At 41.6% G+C, this 20262-nt stretch overlaps 1 protein-coding gene across 2 annotated transcripts in view; it reads left to right on the top strand.

Moving 5' to 3' along the window:
• LOC117402521 (sodium/potassium-transporting ATPase subunit beta-1-interacting protein 2) overlaps positions 1–20262 on the top strand; it is a 201487-nt gene that overhangs the window by 168748 nt on the left and 12477 nt on the right. For both annotated transcript variants that reach the window (XM_034003744.3, XM_034003746.3), the window contains exon 5: positions 19244–19304. In XM_034003744.3, coding sequence (XP_033859635.1) covers positions 19244–19304 — 61 coding nt within the window. The remainder of the gene's footprint in view (positions 1–19243; positions 19305–20262) is intronic.

The raw sequence follows: 20262 nt of genomic DNA, 5'->3' as shown, positions 1-20262 counted from the left end.
CTGGCTTGCGGTGTGAGGGGTTGCCTATTTGTTTCCATGCCTCTTTCACATTATTTGCCTTTTGTTCTCGATGTTTTGTGCCATATATTATTGCCAGCCTCCTGCAAAAATATCTAGTCCTGTGGCATAAAGTATTCCGTTCATTGTCTGCGAATTGCCAAATTCCACTGCATGCTGCGATGGCGTTGGATACCAAAAACACAGAGCTAGCGTTACTTATTCTTTTTCTCAATTCAACATTGCTGAGCATCCTGGGCTGGGCATCGGATTTCACCTCCCACTCTGCAGTGATTGGCGTAGCGCAAAGACATTGCGTTGGATTAAGCTACATTTGATCAAAATCCCTCTCTTGGGACAGTGCTACCGCAATGACTGTGAGTGTTGCCCTTGCGCTTGTATCATCATCGGGCCCTTTATTTATTTATTTATTTATTTATGTTAAATGTGTCTCTGTGAGTCCCCTAGGGCTTGTGTTTGTTTTTTTGTTTAATATTGTACCTGTTTGTTTTTTTGTTTAATATTGTACCAAATTGAATTATAATGAAGAAGAAAAAAAATATCCTTTTAAAGTCTACTTCAGTGCCTTTTACTGATACTTCAAACATGCAGTACTTCAATAAGGCTTGTATTCAGCACAGGTACAGTACATGTGCAAGTGCTTATTAAGGTTTTCAGAATATAGTACATGGGTCTAAGTGTGCCACAAAAGTGCAGTGTTTCAGAGTACTCAAAGCCTAATAGGTGTAAATGGCACTGCATGGGATCACTCAAAAAGTCAAAAGTTAGTACCTCTGTGGGGAAAATGTTACCAAGACCTGTGGAATCCAAAGTAGCAGGAAAGTTTATTGAAATATCTTGGGATCATTATATAGTAATTTAAATCCATATACTGTAGTGTGACTCCACCCAGACAAAGGATTTATCCTTTTTTTTATAGTATGTGGCTGGAGCCCAATGAATCAATAGTTAACAATTACCTAATTAAGGCTCCAGCCACATTCTCACATGTATTTCTAACCCCTTCCCTGCCAATATTACTATATATATATATATATATATATATATATAGAGAGAGAGAGAGAGAGAGAGAGAGAGAGAGAGAGAGAGAGAGAGAGAGAAACAAATATATAAAAACAGAAATAAATCATAACAATAACAACACAATAATATACATTAATAAAAGGGTGGGCACCCTGTCATATGCAGGTAAACCATTTACATACTGCATGATTTACATAAATGTACCCTTTTTAAAAATGTGTGCTTTACAGTACATAATAATATTGCATTTCATTTTAATTAAATGAAAAGAATACTCAATGTCAACAACTGGAAGAGCAAAAAAAAAAACAACAGAAAAAAACACCTTAACCTTTTCCATATACTGTATACTATATTCACAGCAACAAAGACACACTGAAAGCTCTTAATGAGTAACAAGTATCCTGTTTGTACTTTTATGTGATGTTAATCTTCTTGGGAAGGAAGAGTGCATAACCCTGCAGTCCATACCTGACAGGATAGCCGTGGCCGTTGGGTAGTAACACTTAAGTGTCTTTCTTTGATCAATACAAAGTCAATACGCATTACAGTAAATGTGGGACTATTTTAGTCTTATTACTCAGCACAGGCTCTTATGGCAAACAATCAATAACTGTTACAGTGATTGTAGGAGATCAGACTTTGTAATGAAGTACTCACTTGGCGAATAAAAAATATTTCAATCAGCCTAATAAAATACTTCACTTAAAACTGTAATTAAATTTCAGTTTGAGATGATGCACAAAGTGTATGTTTAAAGTCCCTCGTCTTATCTTGGTAATTTAATTCTGCTGGATTAGGCTAAAACCCCTTTTGACTGGCACCATGTATTCCATGCACTTTATGTAAGTGCATATGTAGCACAGAATGTGACTTTTTTTTCATATAATTTCTGCATTTTTCATATAACCACAGACATCCACATCAATCAAACTGAACCAGACTTTCCTTCAAGTATTAAATGTTTTTGCTGTTTTTTAAAGTTTATACTGCGTTTTCTGTATTTGGGGATTTTACGTAATCTGCTTTAAAATCCAGTGTTTTATCCTAGTTCTCTGTGATGGATAAACATGTCTTGCCGTGCAGTGAAACAGATTTAAAACAGAATAAACCATGTTGTGTTGGTAGATAATGAAAGCACTGTTAAACTTGAGGGTCTTTTATCGTTTGTGGAATGTAACAGTTTTATACAATCAATGACCACTTAACTTGTTCCATTGAAACTCTGCCTATGTTTTAGTTTATGGCATTTGAATTGAATCTAACCTTTAATCTTTAATCTTAAAATGACAAAACAGAAGAATGCAATACAGATATCATTTATAAAAATACAAATAATTTGTTGTTTTTTTCTACAATAATCTGTTGACTCAGAAATGTCTTCATCTAGACAATGTGGGGAAGACATAAAAAAAGGCCAACAAGATGCTCGGATATATTGTGAGAAGTGTTGAATTTAAATCAAGGGAATGTTAAAACTTTACAATGCATTAGTAAGACCTCACCTAGAATATTGTGTTCAGTTCTGGTCACCTCGTTACAAAAAGGATATTGTTGCTCTAGAAAGAGTGCAAAGAAGAGCGACCAGAATTATCCCGGGTTTAAAAGGCATGTCGTATGCAGACTGGCTAAAAGAAATGAATCTATTCAGTCTTGAACAAAGAAGACTACGTGGTGATCTGATTCAAGCATTGAAAATTATAAAAGGTATTGACAATGTCGACCCAGGTGACTTTTTCAACCTGAAAAAAGAAACAAGGACCAGGGGTCACAAATGGAGATTAGATAAAGGGGCATTCAGAACAGAAAATAGGAGGCGCTTTTTTACACAGAGAATTGTGAGGGTTTGGAACCAACTCCCCAGTAATGTTGTGAAGCTGACACCCTGGGATCCTTCAAGAAGCTGCTTGATGAGATTCTGGGATCAATAAGCTACTAACAACCAAACGAGCAAGATGGGCCAAATGGCCTCTTCTCGTTTGTAAACTTTCTTATGTTCTTATGTTCTAATTGAGTAAACTGAAAAGCTGTAGGGAAACATTTCTAAGTTCATGCTGTTTTAGGGAATGTGGTGTTAACTATTGATTTAAATTGTGTTATTTAATATCAATTAGCCAACATCAATGATAAGTCTTGGCAATCAAATTACATTTTATTAAAGGTCCATTGGTTATTGATAATACTAATACAATGCAGTTATTGCAACTTAGCCAGAACAGACAAATTTGAAATAGGTCTAGTTATTCAAATCATCTTCATTAATAGTGTAACAAATGTAGACATATTTGAAGTATTTCATTTGTCAAAATTGATGCCTTAAATATAAACAGCAATGGTTTAGCTATAATATCAGCAGTGACTATTTTTTATTTAAGGATTGAGACCCTCTGGACCTGCAGATTTATTTAGTGCCCTGGCCTACACAAGGTGAGACAAGGAAGTTCATCTTTGATGACGAGCCTACCACCTCTACCGTGTCCCCCCCAGTGCACCCAGATTTTCTTTTTGGAATCCAGTCGTCTTGAGGTCACCAGGCTATAGCTCCTACTATTTCCCGGTCTATGGACATCCTATATAGGGTGCACGATGCGAAGAAGCTGGGCATGGCCCAATTTCCATCAGTAGAGGCTTCAATCACCTGTCCAAGGACACCATCTACCCCAACAAACAGTGCCGTGTCTCAGAGGTGATCCTCAAGCATGCATGTTCAGCCAGTACGTTTGCAGACAGCTGGGCAACTGGTAGCCTACCAGTCCTATTTACTGAGGTCCCTCTCTGACAGCCACAGGCCCTCACCACCACAACTGGATAAGCTGTGCCTGGTTTTAAGAACCTGCTTCGTCTGTCAAAACTGAATGGGCAGGCTGTAGGCAAAAACATGGCTGCACTGGTAGCCACCCACAGGCAGCTTTGGTTTTCCCAGGCACGCGTGCCTGACTGGGACAAAGCACCATTTTTTGACGCCCTGCTCACTCCAGGGAATATGTTCGGTCCCACAGTGGATGAGATGCTGCAGCGCTGTCACCACACACGGGAATCCACGAAGGAGCTGGTTCACCTGCTCTACTTTAAAGGTCTATCTGGCAGCTCTTTCAGCTTGCCATGTCAAATTGACATGGTCTTCCCAGGAGCTCACTTTCTGGAGGGGCAATTTTTGAAAGGAGCTCGGCGGCTTGGCCTCTTATGAAGGATATTTGTCCTCGCTGGAGGCTTAACATGGTTCCTGATGCACTCTTAAAGCCTCCATTTAAGCCCTTGCATTCAACTAAGCTGAAATTTCTATCACTCAAAGCATCGTTTTGCTTGCAATCACCTCCACAAAGCGGGTGAGTGAGATGCAGGCATTCTCAATTGCGAAAGCCAGCTTATTTTTTGCAGAAGCCAGGACAAAGGTTACTCTCTGTACCAATCCTGTTTTTTTGCTATCTCAGCATTTTATGTCAACCGGTCTGTGGAATTGGATGCTTTTTATCCACCTCCTTTCCAGTCTGAGAGAGAGCGACAGCTCCATACGCCTGTGTGGACACTAGATTATTATGTTCACAGGATGAAAAGTTGGAGGCAGTTCAACTGTTTTTTATCTGCTATTGGGCCCATGGTCCCATGGTCCCCATACCTTCACTACACACTATATGTCGTTGTTTCCTCAAAACCCTGGCTTTGGAACTAGAGTGTTAAGGGCAGCTTCCAAGCCGACCCTTACAACACAGTCATAGAGGTGAGTTCTCCCTCAATTTTTTAGCCCTAGCTACTTGTTACTGGGATTCCGTATGGTAACACACAAGGCAGCCTCTTGGCCCTTGGGGGCAGGCATCACTGCGTCACAGGCTCGGCCGAGCAGCTTTGGTTTTAAAATATTCAGGTTTCAGGGTCTTTAGGAGGTAAACACCCATGCGCTAATGGTTACCTTTCTACTTCAGGGAACCAGGGTAATCTACCGATTTCTCATATTGTGGAAACCCCTGCTAAGCACTGAAGGTACCAGATAAGGAGCCTTTTAGAAGGCAAATGGATACCATTGGTATTCAGGTGCTGATGTGCTGAAGTTTACTATCTCACTCGCACAGGTTATTCCCTAAAGACATTTTTATCTATGATCTAAAATATAATTTCTTATTTAAAACATGCATCCATCTGAAGCGGTTTTTATCATGTGGGGCTGATAATTCCAGTCAGTATAATTCTCCTGTCCCTCCGTAAGCTTCCCAAAGTGAATGTATCAAGGTTTAATCTCATCAGAACAAAACAGAACTGAAAAGTGGAAAATATATGCAGCAGATTGATGGTAGATCAGTGATGATCCAGCTGCTGGTTCTTTGTAGCTATCTTGACAGACATTCAGCAGTGAAGAGTAAGTACAGTTAACTCGACATCCCGCAGGGATGCCATTTAGTATTGACTTATCCTAGATGTCGAGTTAAGCACAGGTGCACATAAGCCATGGCATTAACATGCATATAAGTAACAGAACTCACACGTTTACAGTATTACAGTATTTACACATTTATTTTTAGTTAAATGTCCTTATGAAAACAGACGAGAACTGCAGTGAATGAATGAATTACAGTATACAGTACTGTACAAACTCGGTACAACTTGTATAGTTCGATTGAAATAATAATTAATAAAATAACTACAGCGTTATTTTTACGAAGACAATCCAACCACAAACTGTTGACTATACTGTAGCATGCACAGGGGTAGGGGTCAGGGCTGGTAGGTGATTGTGACAGAGACAGAATGATTCTTGGTGATACATCTCCCTCCCGACCTGTAAGGGCGCTGTATAAAGGGAACAGAGTGCCCTGGACTGGATGGCCAGCCAATTCATTCCCAGGGTTAGGCAGAAGTCGGCCATCTAGAAAGGGGGCAGAGCTACGGTAAACTAAATCATCGACCCGGAAGGGAAACAATGTGGCAGCCGCGGGTTGGAGGAGGGGTTGCAGTCGTTAACCAAGGGGTCATGATTGACGGTACATAAGGGGACGTAGCGAGGTGATTTGATCCTTTGTTATGGTTAATGCTAAACCAGAAGGAGACCCATATTGTAATCGTGAGTTTTGTTTGTTTTGTCATGTCTAAAAACTTTGTTTGTTGTTATTAGACGGCTAACACGATCCAGAGCTGTCTCTAAAGGCCAGCACCAAATCCAGTCAACATTTCACTTGTGTCATGATTAACTGTATTTGCACCACGAGCACTATAGCACTCACTGTGGACTTGTGATTGTGTTTGTGTTACGTGTAGGTGTTTAAAAATTGGGACTATCATTTCAGGGCCAACAGAGCAATACGCAAACCATTCTGTATTGTCTGTTTTCATTATTGTTCACTGTTTTGTGATCAGTCTTTGGATTACAAAAATAAATCTCTATTTCACCAGTATGTTGTCTGTCATTGTCTTGAGCACTGCAACCACTTTGCCACAGTGATGCAATCTAAAAAACATGAAGACATAAGCCCAATATATGCTCCTGCAAGGGAGCCCAGCTCTTTTGTACAGCGGTATCGGCGCTATGCTTCAAAGCAGGAGGTCCCGGGTGTGTGTCCGACCTCTGCCTGTGAGATGTCCCTGCCTGTGGGAACTGAGGTTCACCACAATACTTTAAGGTATTGACTATTGACTGACTTGTACTGTCTACTTTGACAGCTTAAATAGCAAAGGTTAACAAATGTACAGTATACAGAATTAACTCGGTGAATAAAAACAATAATAAACAACTTACAGTTTCACACAGAAATCAGACATTGTTGAATGTTTCGCATGCAAAAACATGTGTTTTGAAAGTTCTGCTGACAAGCTTGTTATTCCGAATAGCCTGAGCTTTAAAGCCAATTGAACGCGAACAAATGTTTCGCTTCTCACTCATTATGAACTGACACTGTGACCAGCTGCACTTGGTAGTTGCAAATGAATGAATGAGCGATCCATTTCCAGTCAGAGTTCAGTCTCGTGAAACGACAGTGTCGAGCTATCCACTAGTCTTTTTAATAGGATTTATCCCTTCGGTACCAGTAATAAGTGTCTAAGGATTAGATTTGTGGCAGAAAATAACGGCCACAGAGAGGGATAGGGTAAATCTCATTTACTTGTGAGCATGACGTAAAACACAGGAAATCCATGCCCATTTTCACATGGAAACCAGCATTTCACATGAAAATATCCACTGCCCCCAATCCAGACAGCCTTGGGAGCATACGTGGAAGGTGTATGGCACCAATCTCTATAATCCTACGTCTCTGTCGGTTTTCAGCCATGGTGATTTGCAATAGCTGGGTTGAACAGTTTCATTATATACCTCCAAGTTAATTATTTTCTTTTTTTATTTAATTAATAAGTCATGTGCTAAATTATTTGAAATATTATTCGCTACTAACGATCTGCCACCCCACCAATGAACATTTGAAAAACGATTTGGGCAAGAGCAGTTAAACACATTATTAAACAGCCAGGCATGACGAGGCATTTACAAATCATAGCTTTGTTACATGAGTTTTACACTGTGCTTTAAAGTTTCATTCAAACAAGATGTCACCTGACAACCATGGATTTCCAGGTGAGATTCTCTGTTCTCTTTGCATAGAAACCGCATTTTCCTGAGCTGTCTGCGAAAACAGCATATTGACCTCCTCCTTTCTCCTTCATTTGCATGAAAAGAGGGTCTTCTCGAGTAAAATAAACTAAGCCAATGGAAACACAAAATGTATAGGGTCATTTTTCATTTGGCTCAAGCACAATGTCTCGAGTAAAATAGAACATACATGGAAACTCCCCCAATGTAACCTTTCAGCTGTGCCAGCCCCACCTACTCTACCTTAACATAGGTAGAGTAGATGGAGCTGACAGTTTTGAAATGTCACATTAGCATGTTTACAATGACTTTGGCACTCAGACTGGAACATTCTTTTTCTAGAATTTTGATGTCACCGTACCATAATGTTCTAGATTTTATAAATGTGCATTCTATTGGTCTGATTCGCTAACATCGTACCATGGGTCAAAACGAGTCATATTCCAGGAGCAAATTGAAGATTTGTCATCTTACTGAGACAAAAATAAACTTGCAGATCTTGTGTTATCACACAACTTGAAAACAAATTAACACAAATGAAAATCGGTATACATTTAAAAAAAAAAAAGGGTGGCCAACCTAAAATACATTCTCTGGAACTTCACAACAGACTACAGAATAATCTCAAAATAGGTTAATCTGTTTTTATCGACTGTTGCTGATAAAAACCACCGAAATCTCAAAAAAGAAAGCCTTTGCTTGTAGTTTATGATCACAGCATCAAATCCTGCTGCTGGAAATTATTTGAATACAAAAGTACTTCACTTATAATAATTAGTAGTTGTCGTTTTAGCCTTTCATTGAAAATGTAATTGGTTTGGAGTTAAGAACCGTATGTCTTTTTACCAGATGCATTTTGTTTTAACTTAATGTTCATATTACAGTGTCACTATTGATACTGGTGATCACATTACTGATAGAGGAGGGGTCACTATAAATCAAGACACTTATTTATGGTATGTAATCAACTAAATAAACTTTTTTTCAGAAATAATAGTGCTAGAATAATAGCATGCAACTTCTACCTTTTGATTTGAGTTGAATATAGAAGGCTGTGCAATTTAGAGATTTTTTTGGTTGGTCAGGTTCAGTCCATGGAGAAATAATGTCTAAAGTCAAATGTTTTCCCTTTTATCTAACATGTTAGGATTGTACACTTTTTCTATTGAATGAATCTTCATATCAGCAAGGCTGTGGTTTTGAGAGTTTAAGTACTTTGCAACTCATCCTATTTTTCTGCAATGATAACAGCAACCAGCAATAATTTACAAAGAGATGCTTCAAGTAGCGATGATCAGTACAGATAATAAATAAGTAAGAAATAACGAAGAGATCATTTCAATAAAACAAAGCTATGTTATTTGTTAAAAAAAGTTAAATAATGTGTAACCAGGTGTAAAAAAACATGGCCATAAAAGTGTGATTTTAAACTAGGAAATTAGACTGAAGAAGGCACGTGTCATTCTCAGTGTGGTCTGAGGTCTGTGGTGATTATGATGCTGATGTCACTGTCAGTTAACAGCACTGAATCAGATGAAAAATATGCTAATGAGAAAATTAGTCTCCAATGGCACATTATGCTAAAGTCGAGATCCTAACATCTTTATGTCACGTAAATTCACTGGAATCCAGGGGTGTACTCGTGTGCAGCAGGGTGGAGCACACCTGTGGTTCATTTTTTTTTTTCTACACGTAAACTGAGACAATTTGACTGACAATGAATAAATACTTTTAAATTGTGTATACATATCAGTACACGTACATTTTTTAATACAAAATAAGCCTTAATATATAACTAGTGTTCCGCATTTCTGGTTTATTCAGAATTTTACTGAAAATATACTTTTTTTTAATTTATTTTTTTTAACTGAATGTCGGTTTTTACCTGAGATAAAGTATATTACTCATGTATTTAATTTTAAAAAATACAAAACCTACTTTCACTTTCCTGTTCCAATCACTTTCTGCCCAATTACCAGCTAAATTTAACAAACTTATAGCGATTTGCAATGCTGTTCTATCATAAAATGATATGTAAAACTGTAATATCCAGGAATAATAAGGCTGTTAAGGCTTTACTTTGCCCCACTGAATTTGCTTTAAAACAGTAGTTAAAGTTATGCATTTTTTCTTGTGTATTTCAGACAGAAACAGTATAAAAAGTAGACATTGCGTTTTAAAAAAAAAAAGTAATAGAATTACTGTGGTTTACTTATGCCTTTTTTTAGATGTACATGCAAGTGAAAACTAATTTAATTTAAATAAACTATTTAAAAAATAATCCTGCTTTTTATGTTAATCCCTACTGTCCCACACATCATATGCCGTTAGAAACTGTAGCGCAAACTGAACTGGAGCAAACCGAAACACATTATGATAATTGTTTTTAATATTAATCAACTATGTGATTCATGGCGGACACTGACGTGGATTGTTGCCTTCAAAGTAATGTGCAGCAATGGTCGTTCAAAGCAGTGGTGTAGCTAGGGGGATGGCTTGAACACCAACCCCACCCCCCCACCCACCACCACCCCCACCCCCACCACCCTCACCACCCTCCACCACCACCACCACCACCAAACTAATTATTAAATTACGTGGGACCAAAACATAAAATAAATGTAAAAATGTGCAAATCTCAATCCATCACCAATCCTGGCAACCCATCACTAACACCCCCAATCCACACTATGCCAGTGCTATTAACCATCAACAAAAAAATCTCCATCCACCACTGAAACAAAGTCCTGCCTATGCCACTGGTTCAAATATTCAGATGTTTTCTCTGCACTAGTAAAGAAAATAAAGCCAATCAACATGCAGTTATTATGCTGACAGTAATGTAAAAGCAGATCAAATAAGTCCTGGTAACTACTACCAGCATTAAAATAAATCCTGGTCGTGAGTAGGCAGTGTGGTCCAATGGTTAAAGTCCAGGGCTTGTAACTAGAAGGTTACTGGTTCAAATCCCACCTCTGCCACTGACTGACTCACTGTGTGACCCTGAGCAAGTCACTTAACCTCCTTGTGTTTCATCCTGCGGATGAGATGTTAAATCAGTGTTCTATTGTAAGTGACTCTGCATATAATGCACAGTTCACAGCCTACCTCTGTAAAGCACTTTGTGATGGTGGTCCACTATGAAAGGTGCTATATAAAAATAAATATATTATTATTATTATTATTATTATTATTATTATTATTATTATTACCAGCAGAATTTCACTCCTGCAAGAATCACTGGATAAAATATTGTCAATGTAAACACAATTACTGCCATGATAAAAACAAACAGTAAGTTTTAAGAAAATGGTCCACATTTTTATTCTAGGAAGATTAAACAGATGATTTATCATTTGGTTATTAATTTTAATTTCACTCTCTGTTCCACCCTCTGATATAATTATCAATTAAAGTAATCTTCCGCAGTTCAGAATTAAGGTTAATAAGAGTCAAGGCTACAATATGGACAGGATCAGGCCAGGTTTGGGAATCACTTCTGGACTCCTGCATTACCTCTCTATTTAGACAGTGTTATTCCATACACATTTGTTTTTGGTTTACTTAATAACCAGACCCATTTCATTCTTGTTTAGAGCTGTTTGCACAGTCATTGCATTTTGAATAGTCCATCCACTTAGCCAAAGATAGAATTCACTTCAGGCGTGTCTTGCTATGCTGAAACAATACTGTCTAGCGTTCAGTAAGTCATTTACTTAGTAGCCATCTCTAAATGGAAACACGCCTCGAAAAAGAAAAATAAATTACTGTAAGCTGCAGACATTCAAGAGGGGATCCTGATGGAAAATTAGTGGGAGAGCTGAGCTAAGAATATTGTCTATGGCTCTTCATTTTCAAGCCAAAAAAAAAAATGCAAATTGCAGTCTTGAGCCTTGGGTAGTAGTTGTTAAGGAAATATACTGTAATTCTCTATGGCAGTTAAATGGTTTTTATACACTGAAGCGTCTAGCAGAGCATGGCTAGGTTTATTGTTGTTTTCATTGCCAATGCTTTTTAACAAGCTGTGGTTTTTATTTCAATTGAAAAATGAACTGGATTCAGGTGTAACATTCACTCCATACATCCAGCCAGGATCATTTGTAAGCATTGTCCTTCACAAAGGGTCATAATATTATGTAAATAACCCCAGTCTTGAGACTCATCTCTGTGCTTGATGGGCTATGCTTTCACCAGCATCAGGTACTGGGGGAGTTGCACATTATTCACATTAAATGAGGGTTGAACCTTGAGGTATTCCCAGAATATTTAAATCATTACCCCCCCTCCCCCTTTGTACAGACTTGGTGACCTGAACTGAATACAAATTTGTATTCTTTTAGCCTTTATATTTCAGCTTGTTACTACAAATGTAATTCGCCACAGAATGACTGAGGTAAGCACTGCAGTGGCATTAAATGTCTCTAAATTCAAAGGAGGCACTGCTCCACCAGTCACTGCAATTAACTCAGGCTTCGGCTTTGCTCCTCTGTAGAACACAATGGGCTTTTAGCTTGCATTACTGGGATTAAGATAGCACCGGCAGTGTTGAATTGCAGTGCTAGACACATACAGTAACAGTTTTAAGTACCACAATTACTTCATAACAATAGGCCACTGTTACACAATCAACTTTTACTACAAAAGTGTTTTGTGAAATCAGTTGTTCTTTTGTTCTCCCGCCTTTCTTTTCAAGGGATTTTTTTGTTTGGAGTGTTCTTTGTTGAACATTCACTTTTCTTTTGTGCAAATGCATTCTATGGGATAGAATATACAGTAGGATTCTGGACTGGCTAGAACAATCACGCATACCAGAGGCATACCAGAGGCAGGGAGTAGCCCTTTATAACAATTGACCAAAGTAAAAACACTGGGGGACATGTGTCAAGTGTTTGCGACGGCATTAAAGCCATAGCACCGAGTTATACTAACGATAAGTTATCAGAGTTGAAACAGCTGGGTTCAGATAGGCAGAAGCAGGGAAAAAAGAAACTTCGTCAAACACAACCACCAGAAATCCAAACATCCAATAAATTTGAGCCACTTCAACATTTAGATGACCAAAACCAACATCAAGAGAATGAAAGGAACAACATCCAGGACCCTATAAACAGTGCTGGCCAGGCAGCAAAAAGAAGGGAGATCATGATTGTTGGGGACTCCATATTGAGAAACACAGCAAGTTCAGTTCGAAGTTTGGACCCCCTTACTACAACAGTGTGCTGCCTTCCAGGAGCCTCTGTCAAGCACATATTGGTAGCAGGGGAACCTTGGGCAGACCCCATAAGTGCATAGAAAGCAGGCTGAGGAAGCGGTGAAGTGTAGGACGGGGACCCGGGCCGTGAAGGTAGCGACGGTCGGGGTAACGCTGTCGAGTGCAGCACCTTTTCTTTGTAGTTTTTGATTATTGTGTTTTATTTTCTCTTTTTGATTTCGCCTTTTGTTATTATTATTATTTGAGAGCACCTGCGAGTCCATCAGCGGGACTGTTTACCTGTGGGTATTTCCGTGGTCCTGTCTACCATCGCTGGTATTCAGGCCATGGACAACAGCGCCCTCTGCGGGCTAAACAAGCACTTTAAAATAAAAGAAAGAAAAACCAAAAGTCATAAATAAAACTGGGCACCTGTGCTGTGTTTCAAGTACACCCTTCTGTCTCCAGTGTTAGTGAATACCCACACCCTTCCACAACACTGTACATTAGTATCATGTAGAAATGTCATTATACATTATGAGGAATTCAATCATGAAGCCGGTATTTGTTTGACCCCGTTGCCATAATAACCAAATGCATGGCATTGAGCCGTGTACAGGTACTGTAGCGCTGCTTCTATCTGATTATCATTATTATTTATTTATTTATTTCTTAGCAGACAACCTTATCCAGGGTGACTTACAATTGTTACAGAATATCACAGTACAAAGTATCACATTAGAAAATATGACATTACAAGTTATCAAGTTATGAAATACAGTGCACTCAATTTATAAGAATCACATCCGTCCTGGGTGATTTGATTCTTATAAGCGGTTGATTCTTAAAAGCTGACCGATATGATTACTGTGGTGCAGAATCAGTATGTTAGTATGAGAATAAGAGCTTGTTCCCTGCAGTGTAATGGGTTGACCACTAGATGTCACGAGTTCCCACATGTATGCATGCCCAAGAAAAACCCACAACTAAACCAACAGAAACAAAAACATGACTAAGAAATCTAGTGTTTGTTCCACTCAAAGTACTGTATTGTTTTCTTAGTGCTCCAACTGAGAGCTAGGTTTATTTTGTTTGCTTTATTAGCGGTTGTTTCGCCATCGCAGTGTAAGAAAAATAAAACCAACACCGGTGTAAAACTGTAAATCAAGACTCCAGCCTGATAATTTACACTGTCCTCGGCCACTCTGTCACATTACAATAAGCAAAAGCGTGCCATCAGCAGTTTAAATACAGTATACAGATGTCAATGGTGCTCAATCACTGAGGACAATACATCAAAACAAGTCTGCGTGGGTAAACAGCATGTTATATGATCACGATTATGTTTACTCAAGGCTGCAGAATCCTATTTTACTACAGTACCCTTGAGAAGTGATCGTCTCGTGAGGGTGCCTAGTTTAACTGCTGTGCGGTGTTACGTGTAATGGCCTTTGAATTAAAATTACATTACAGTACAGTATTTTACTGTCAGGACTACCACTGCATTTAAGTGTCTGGCTTACTTATTTTCTGTTGCAATGCAAATCTCAGTTTTTCATTAAGCGGAGATGCAAAGCTCCACAATACCCCCCACCCCCTCCTCCTCACTGCGCCGCGCTGCACCACAATCCCACTCCCTCTACATGCATATCACACAATAACACTGCTGTACTCAGTATGTATTCAGTGAATGTGTATTCAGGAGCGGAGGGGGCAAGAGGGGGTTCTAGGGAGAGATGATAGTCTGGAGATAGGAGGGAGCAGAAAGGTCAAGGCATAAAAGTATGAAATTAATGGGAGGTGAAGAGTACAGTAATGTGAAATACTGTAAGGAAAATAAAATGCATATTTTTCACAGTAGGCAGTCAAATATCCAATTCCGTGAAATTTGTGATAGCATGAATTTTCAGGGGCATTTCTTACAATGGAGAGTGTAGACTCCTAACCTTCCTGAACAACCCAGGAACAGAGGGAGAGTACTGAGAAGAAGGGAGAGTATTTAGTGTCTACATTACCCTTTCTGATCTCCCTGAGGATGAAATTATAGCTCGATACCAGCTATTTCATTATGTACAATTGTTTGTATTTGTCATATAATAAACTTGGTTCATTATATCCTTTTCATTATGTTTGATATTGGTTTTATCCATCATATAATAGTAATATAATATAAAGTCAAGACACTTAAGTCAACACAGGTCATTGCCTCTCCAAATGACCTACCTATTGTTCAATTGAGGTAGCCCATTTGGAGGGGAGGCGCTATTTTTCAGAGTAGTCTGTTAATCTGTGCTACCGGTAGACCATTTTGAGGGTTTCAGAAAACCGGCGCAGTGGAATTTTCGCATTTAAATGTGCCAGTTTACGCTGTGCCTCAGAGCGCTACTTTACACTCCGCCAATTTAGTGATGCGTCAGTCGATCTTGATACATGTTCCCAATAGTGTAATAAAGTGTAGTGAAAGCATGGTAAAGCGTAGGTAAGCACTGTAAAGAGGCATGGTAAAGCATATTAAAATAAACTGTGTAAACCGTGGCCAAACTGCATAATTACAGAGCAAATTTACCATGGTAAACTTTTATAAGGTCATAAAGCTCTTTGTTAGCTACAAGCCCTGATTAGCATCATTGACAGGTGGCCTAGATCCTACAGTGGCACTGGTTGTCTTTCCAGTAACGATCCACAGTGTTGCAGTCCTGCTTCTGTGATTCTGTTTTCAGGGTAGTTACATCACCCCCACTTGCTCTCCACTTGCCCCCTGCTGATGTCCAGAAACCATGCCCAGATCTGTTTTGCCAAACTTAATTTAATAAGTATCTGTGACAAAGATGGCTGCAGGGAGGAACTCAGACCAGAGAGAAACACACAGACAGAGACGGTGGTGATGCTGAGCTGAGTGCAATGGCTGCACTCAGCGTTTATTAACAAAATAAAAAGGTTTACCAAACAGAACACAAAACAGGACACGGCACTACACGCCAAAATAAACAGACAGACAAAACGAACTACACAGACAAACACGGTGAGCTTCTTTTACTATTATTACTTTTAAATACCCTCCGTCTCCTAACCCGTTCTCCACTCACCGAACACCAACCCCCAGTGAGTGAAAACATGCAGCTTTTATGCAGTTGTACCGAGATTCGATTGCTAGTCAATCATTCAATTGGAATCTCGGTACAACTGCACGTGAATTAATTAAAGTGCAATTCCCCGTGCTCACATATTACTTTTTACTTGCACGTGATGTGATGTGCCATCCCCGTGCCTAAATACAAATATACAATTTACACACACGTGAAACACAGACCGCTTATATCCCGTGTACCAATGCCTATACACCAACATTTACACACAACACGTAACATATAACACACACAGGGGGGGCACTTTGCCACATATACCCCCCCTTGTGCAACGCACACATGGCCTCAACGGCCACCTCCCCCCTTAAATACCCAGCAGTCCAGGCAAAAGTCTCGGGCTGGGACGGGAGGCTTCAGTGGGCCCATGGCTGGAAATGCGGTCAGCTCCCCTGCCGGTAGTGGCACGGCTGACAGCATGCTGGTCCCGTCCTGCAGCGAAAAAGCTGCGGGGGCAGGTGGTCCCCCGACCTCCCCCTTCTTCATAGCCGGCAGCTCCCTCCTGTGGGACTCCGGCCACAAGAACTCCTGCAGCGAAACTGCTGCTGGGGAAAGTGGTCTCCAGACCTCCTCCCCCTTCTTTGTGGCCGGCAGCTCCCCTTTCTGGGGCTCCGGCCACCGTACTCCCTGCGGAGGTACGGGCAGCAGAGGCAGCTCCAGCTCCTCTGCTCCTGGCGGTGGTGGAGGCAGAGGCAGCTCCAGCTCCTCTGCTCCTGGCGGTGGTGGAGGCAGAGGCAGCTCCAGCTCCTCTGCTCCTGGCGGTGGTGGAGGCAGAGGCAGAGGCAGCTCCTGCTCCTCTGCTCCTTGCAGTGGTGGTGGCGGAGGCAGAGGCAGCTCCTGCTCCTCTGCTCCTGGAGATGGTGGAGGCAGAGGCAGCTCCTGCTCCTCTGCTCCTTGCGGTGGTGGTGGCGGAGGCAGCGGCAGCTCCTGCTCCTCTGCTCCTTGCGGTGGTGGTGGCGGAGGCAGAGGCAGCTCCTGCTCCTCTGCTCCTGGAGATGGTGGAGGCAGAGGCAGCTCCTGCTCCTCTCCCTCGGGTGGTGGAGGCAGAGGCAGCTCCTGCTCCTCTCCCTCGGGTGGTGGAGGCAGAGGCAGCTCCTGCTCCTCTCCCTCGGGTGGTGGTGGAGGCAGAGGCAGCTCCTGCTCCTCTCCCTCGGGTGGTGGTGGAGGCAGAGGCAGCTCCTGCTCCTCTCCCTCGGGTGGTGGAGGCAGAGGCAGCTCCTGCTCCTCTCCCTCGGGTGGTGGAGGCAGAGGCAGCTCCTGCTCCTCTCCCTCGGGTGGTGGTGGAGGCAGAGGCAGCTCCTGCTCCTCTCCCTCGGGTGGTGGTGGAGGCAGAGGCAGCTCCTGCTCCTCTCCCTCGGGTGGTGGTGGAGGCGCTGCCGGCTCCTCCGACAGCGGGGGTAGGGCTGGTGGCGCTGCCGGCTCCTCCGACAGCGGGGGTAGAGCTGGTGGCGGGCGTCTCCGCTGGGCTCCCTTCAGCAGCAAAAACAGCGGCTGCTGTGGAGCCTGAGCTTCACGCCCTCGTCCCTCCCAAAAAAAAATAGGGGTTTGGGCCTTCAGCTCCTCCCCTCCGGACACAGGACGCACCGACTCCTCCCTCTCGGGCCGTGGACGCACCGACTCCTCCCTCTCGGGCCGTGGACGCACCGACTCCTCCCTCTCGGGCCGTGGACGCACCGACTCCTCCCTTTTGGGACGTGGACGCACCGACTCCTCCCTCTTGGGACGTGGACGCACCGACTCCTCCCTCTTGGGACGTGGACGCACCGACTCCTCCCTCTTGGGACGTGGACGCACCGACTCCTCCCTCTTGGGCTGTGGACGTTCGGGCTCCTCCCACTCAGGCGCAGGACGTTCGGGCTCCTCCCACTCAGGCGCAGGACGTTCGGGCTCCTCCCACTCAGGCGCAGGACGTTCGGGCTCCTCCCACTCAGGCGCAGGACGTTCGGGCTCCTCCCACTCAGGCGCAGGACGTTCGGGCTCCTCCTCCCCTGGCTCCTGCTCTGGGCAGTCCTCGTCCTCATGCCCATATGCAATGCACATGGTGCACCACCTTGGCTCCCTCTGCTTCCTCCTCATTTTTCCCCCTCTCTGCCTCCTTCTGCTCACCTTCCTCCTTTGGGCTGGTTCCTCCTCCTCTTCCTGGAAGGGGCAGACAGCCACCGTGTGCCCATACACCCCGCAGGCAAGGCACCAACCTTGGTCCTCCAACCTGCCGAGGAGATCCTCCAGCTCACTGCAGCCGTCTCTCCAGTTCCAGCCTTCCATTTTTTTTTTTTTTTTTTTTTTTTTATTTACTTTTCCACAAAAAAAAAAACTGCGGTTCCCGCTCTGGCCTGAGCCCTGGAGGCGCTGTTGTCCCGGTTCTGACACCACGTGTGACAAAGATGGCTGCAGGGAGGAACTCAGACCAGAGAGAAACACACAGACAGAGACGGTGGTGATGCTGAGCTGAGTGCAATGGCTGCACTCAGCGTTTATTAACAAAATAAAAAGGTTTACCAAACAGAACACAAAACAGGACACGGCACTACACGCCAAAATAAACAGACAGACAAAACGAACTACACAGACAAACACGGTGAGCTTCTTTTACTATTATTACTTTTAAATACCCTCCGTCTCCTAACCCGTTCTCCACTCACCGAACACCAACCCCCAGTGAGTGAAAACATGCAGCTTTTATGCAGTTGTACCGAGATTCGATTGCTAGTCAATCATTCAATTGGAATCTCGGTACAACTGCACGTGAATTAATTAAAGTGCAATTCCCCGTGCTCACATATTACTTTTTACTTGCACGTGATGTGATGTGCCATCCCCGTGCCTAAATACAAATATACAATTTACACACACGTGAAACACAGACCGCTTATATCCCGTGTACCAATGCCTATACACCAACATTTACACACAACACGTAACATATAACACACACAGGGGGGGCACTTTGCCACAGTATCCCTCCTCAAATATTTAATATTGTGTTGTTCCACACCCACTGGAAGTTGTTCATTTGTATCTGTGCCATACTTTAGCAAGATTATAAAACAGGAATTCTACCAGCTGAAGGATGGTAGAATTCTAGGGCTTTTCATGCAGTAGCTTCCCTGTGTTATCATTTATATTTTCCCATGAATATTCTTTTCAGTGATGTTTTGATTCCTTGGAACAGGCATACATGTCAAAGTCATACTGTATGATTACGATGTGTCAGGAGGAAAGCGTGATCTTTCTCTATTATGCGGTTTCATACAGTACATGACTTAGATGCTGAACATTTTCTCTTCTTTTTTTCAGCTTGCTGGATTTATCTATGCCTGTTATGTTGTGAAATTAATTACTGAAGAAGAAGATAGCTGTAAGTATCTCCTGATGCATCTTCTTAATATAAAATTCCACCTCAAGTACAGTATAATTTGTTATGTCATCTTTCAAAAGTTTTTTTGTTTTTTTTTGGTTTGTTTTAACCTCATGAAAGTACCTCATAAAATCCTTAATACCAAGAGGATACCTGTAGATGCATTTACTAATGTGACTTTATGATGACATTCAGTTATTTGAAAAGTACAGTAGTCTCCGGCTAAGAGAACACCCCTCAGGAAGCAAGCAAAGTATTCTTATAGCCGAAGTGTTCTCTAAGACGGAGTTAGCCACCAGACACCAATATGAATCAATACATAAATAAATACATATGTATTACTTATCATGACACACATGGATCAACATATGAAATTAACTAAATAAGTAAAAGCAAAACAATAGGCAAGTGTATGTTAATAAACTATAATAATGCAGTAACAGACAAACTAACATTAATAAAACTAAAGCAAAACAACACGGTCAAAAAGCTTAAATCGCTATGTACTATGAAATTAGCTGGCGGGTGTGTTTTGGTCAATCATAATGGCAGAGGCAAAAATAATGGACATTACTTAGGGTTAACTTAACGTTAATAAACTGTCACGCTAAATTAACACAGCACCCCTACACACGTTAGAAAATGCAGCAGCAATATACAAGACATGCACATTATTTAACAGAATGGTGAAGCAACTCACAAGAAACTGCTAGGCAACTTGTGTCTGATTCAGGTTTTTTTCAGGAGCTCGAACAATTTCCAACTTTGTGTAGCAAGAGAAACAGCAGTGCATTTTGCTGTTTGTTTGCATGCCATTTTGTAGCGATGAGGTGCACGTGTGGAAATCATAATACAAAACGAGGCAATGATATGATGGCGGTTCTGGAATCGCTATCAGTGCCAAGAAGATGTTCTTTTAAGCAAAGTTCCTGTTCCTTTAGCCGGAGCAGTTACAATG

Source organism: Acipenser ruthenus, chromosome 5 (genome assembly GCF_902713425.1).
Source record: "Acipenser ruthenus chromosome 5, fAciRut3.2 maternal haplotype, whole genome shotgun sequence".
Classification (NCBI taxonomy): Eukaryota; Metazoa; Chordata; class Actinopteri; order Acipenseriformes; family Acipenseridae; genus Acipenser; species Acipenser ruthenus.
The sequence above is the reverse complement of the archived record's forward strand: the minus strand, read 5'-3'. Positions and strand labels throughout refer to the sequence as shown.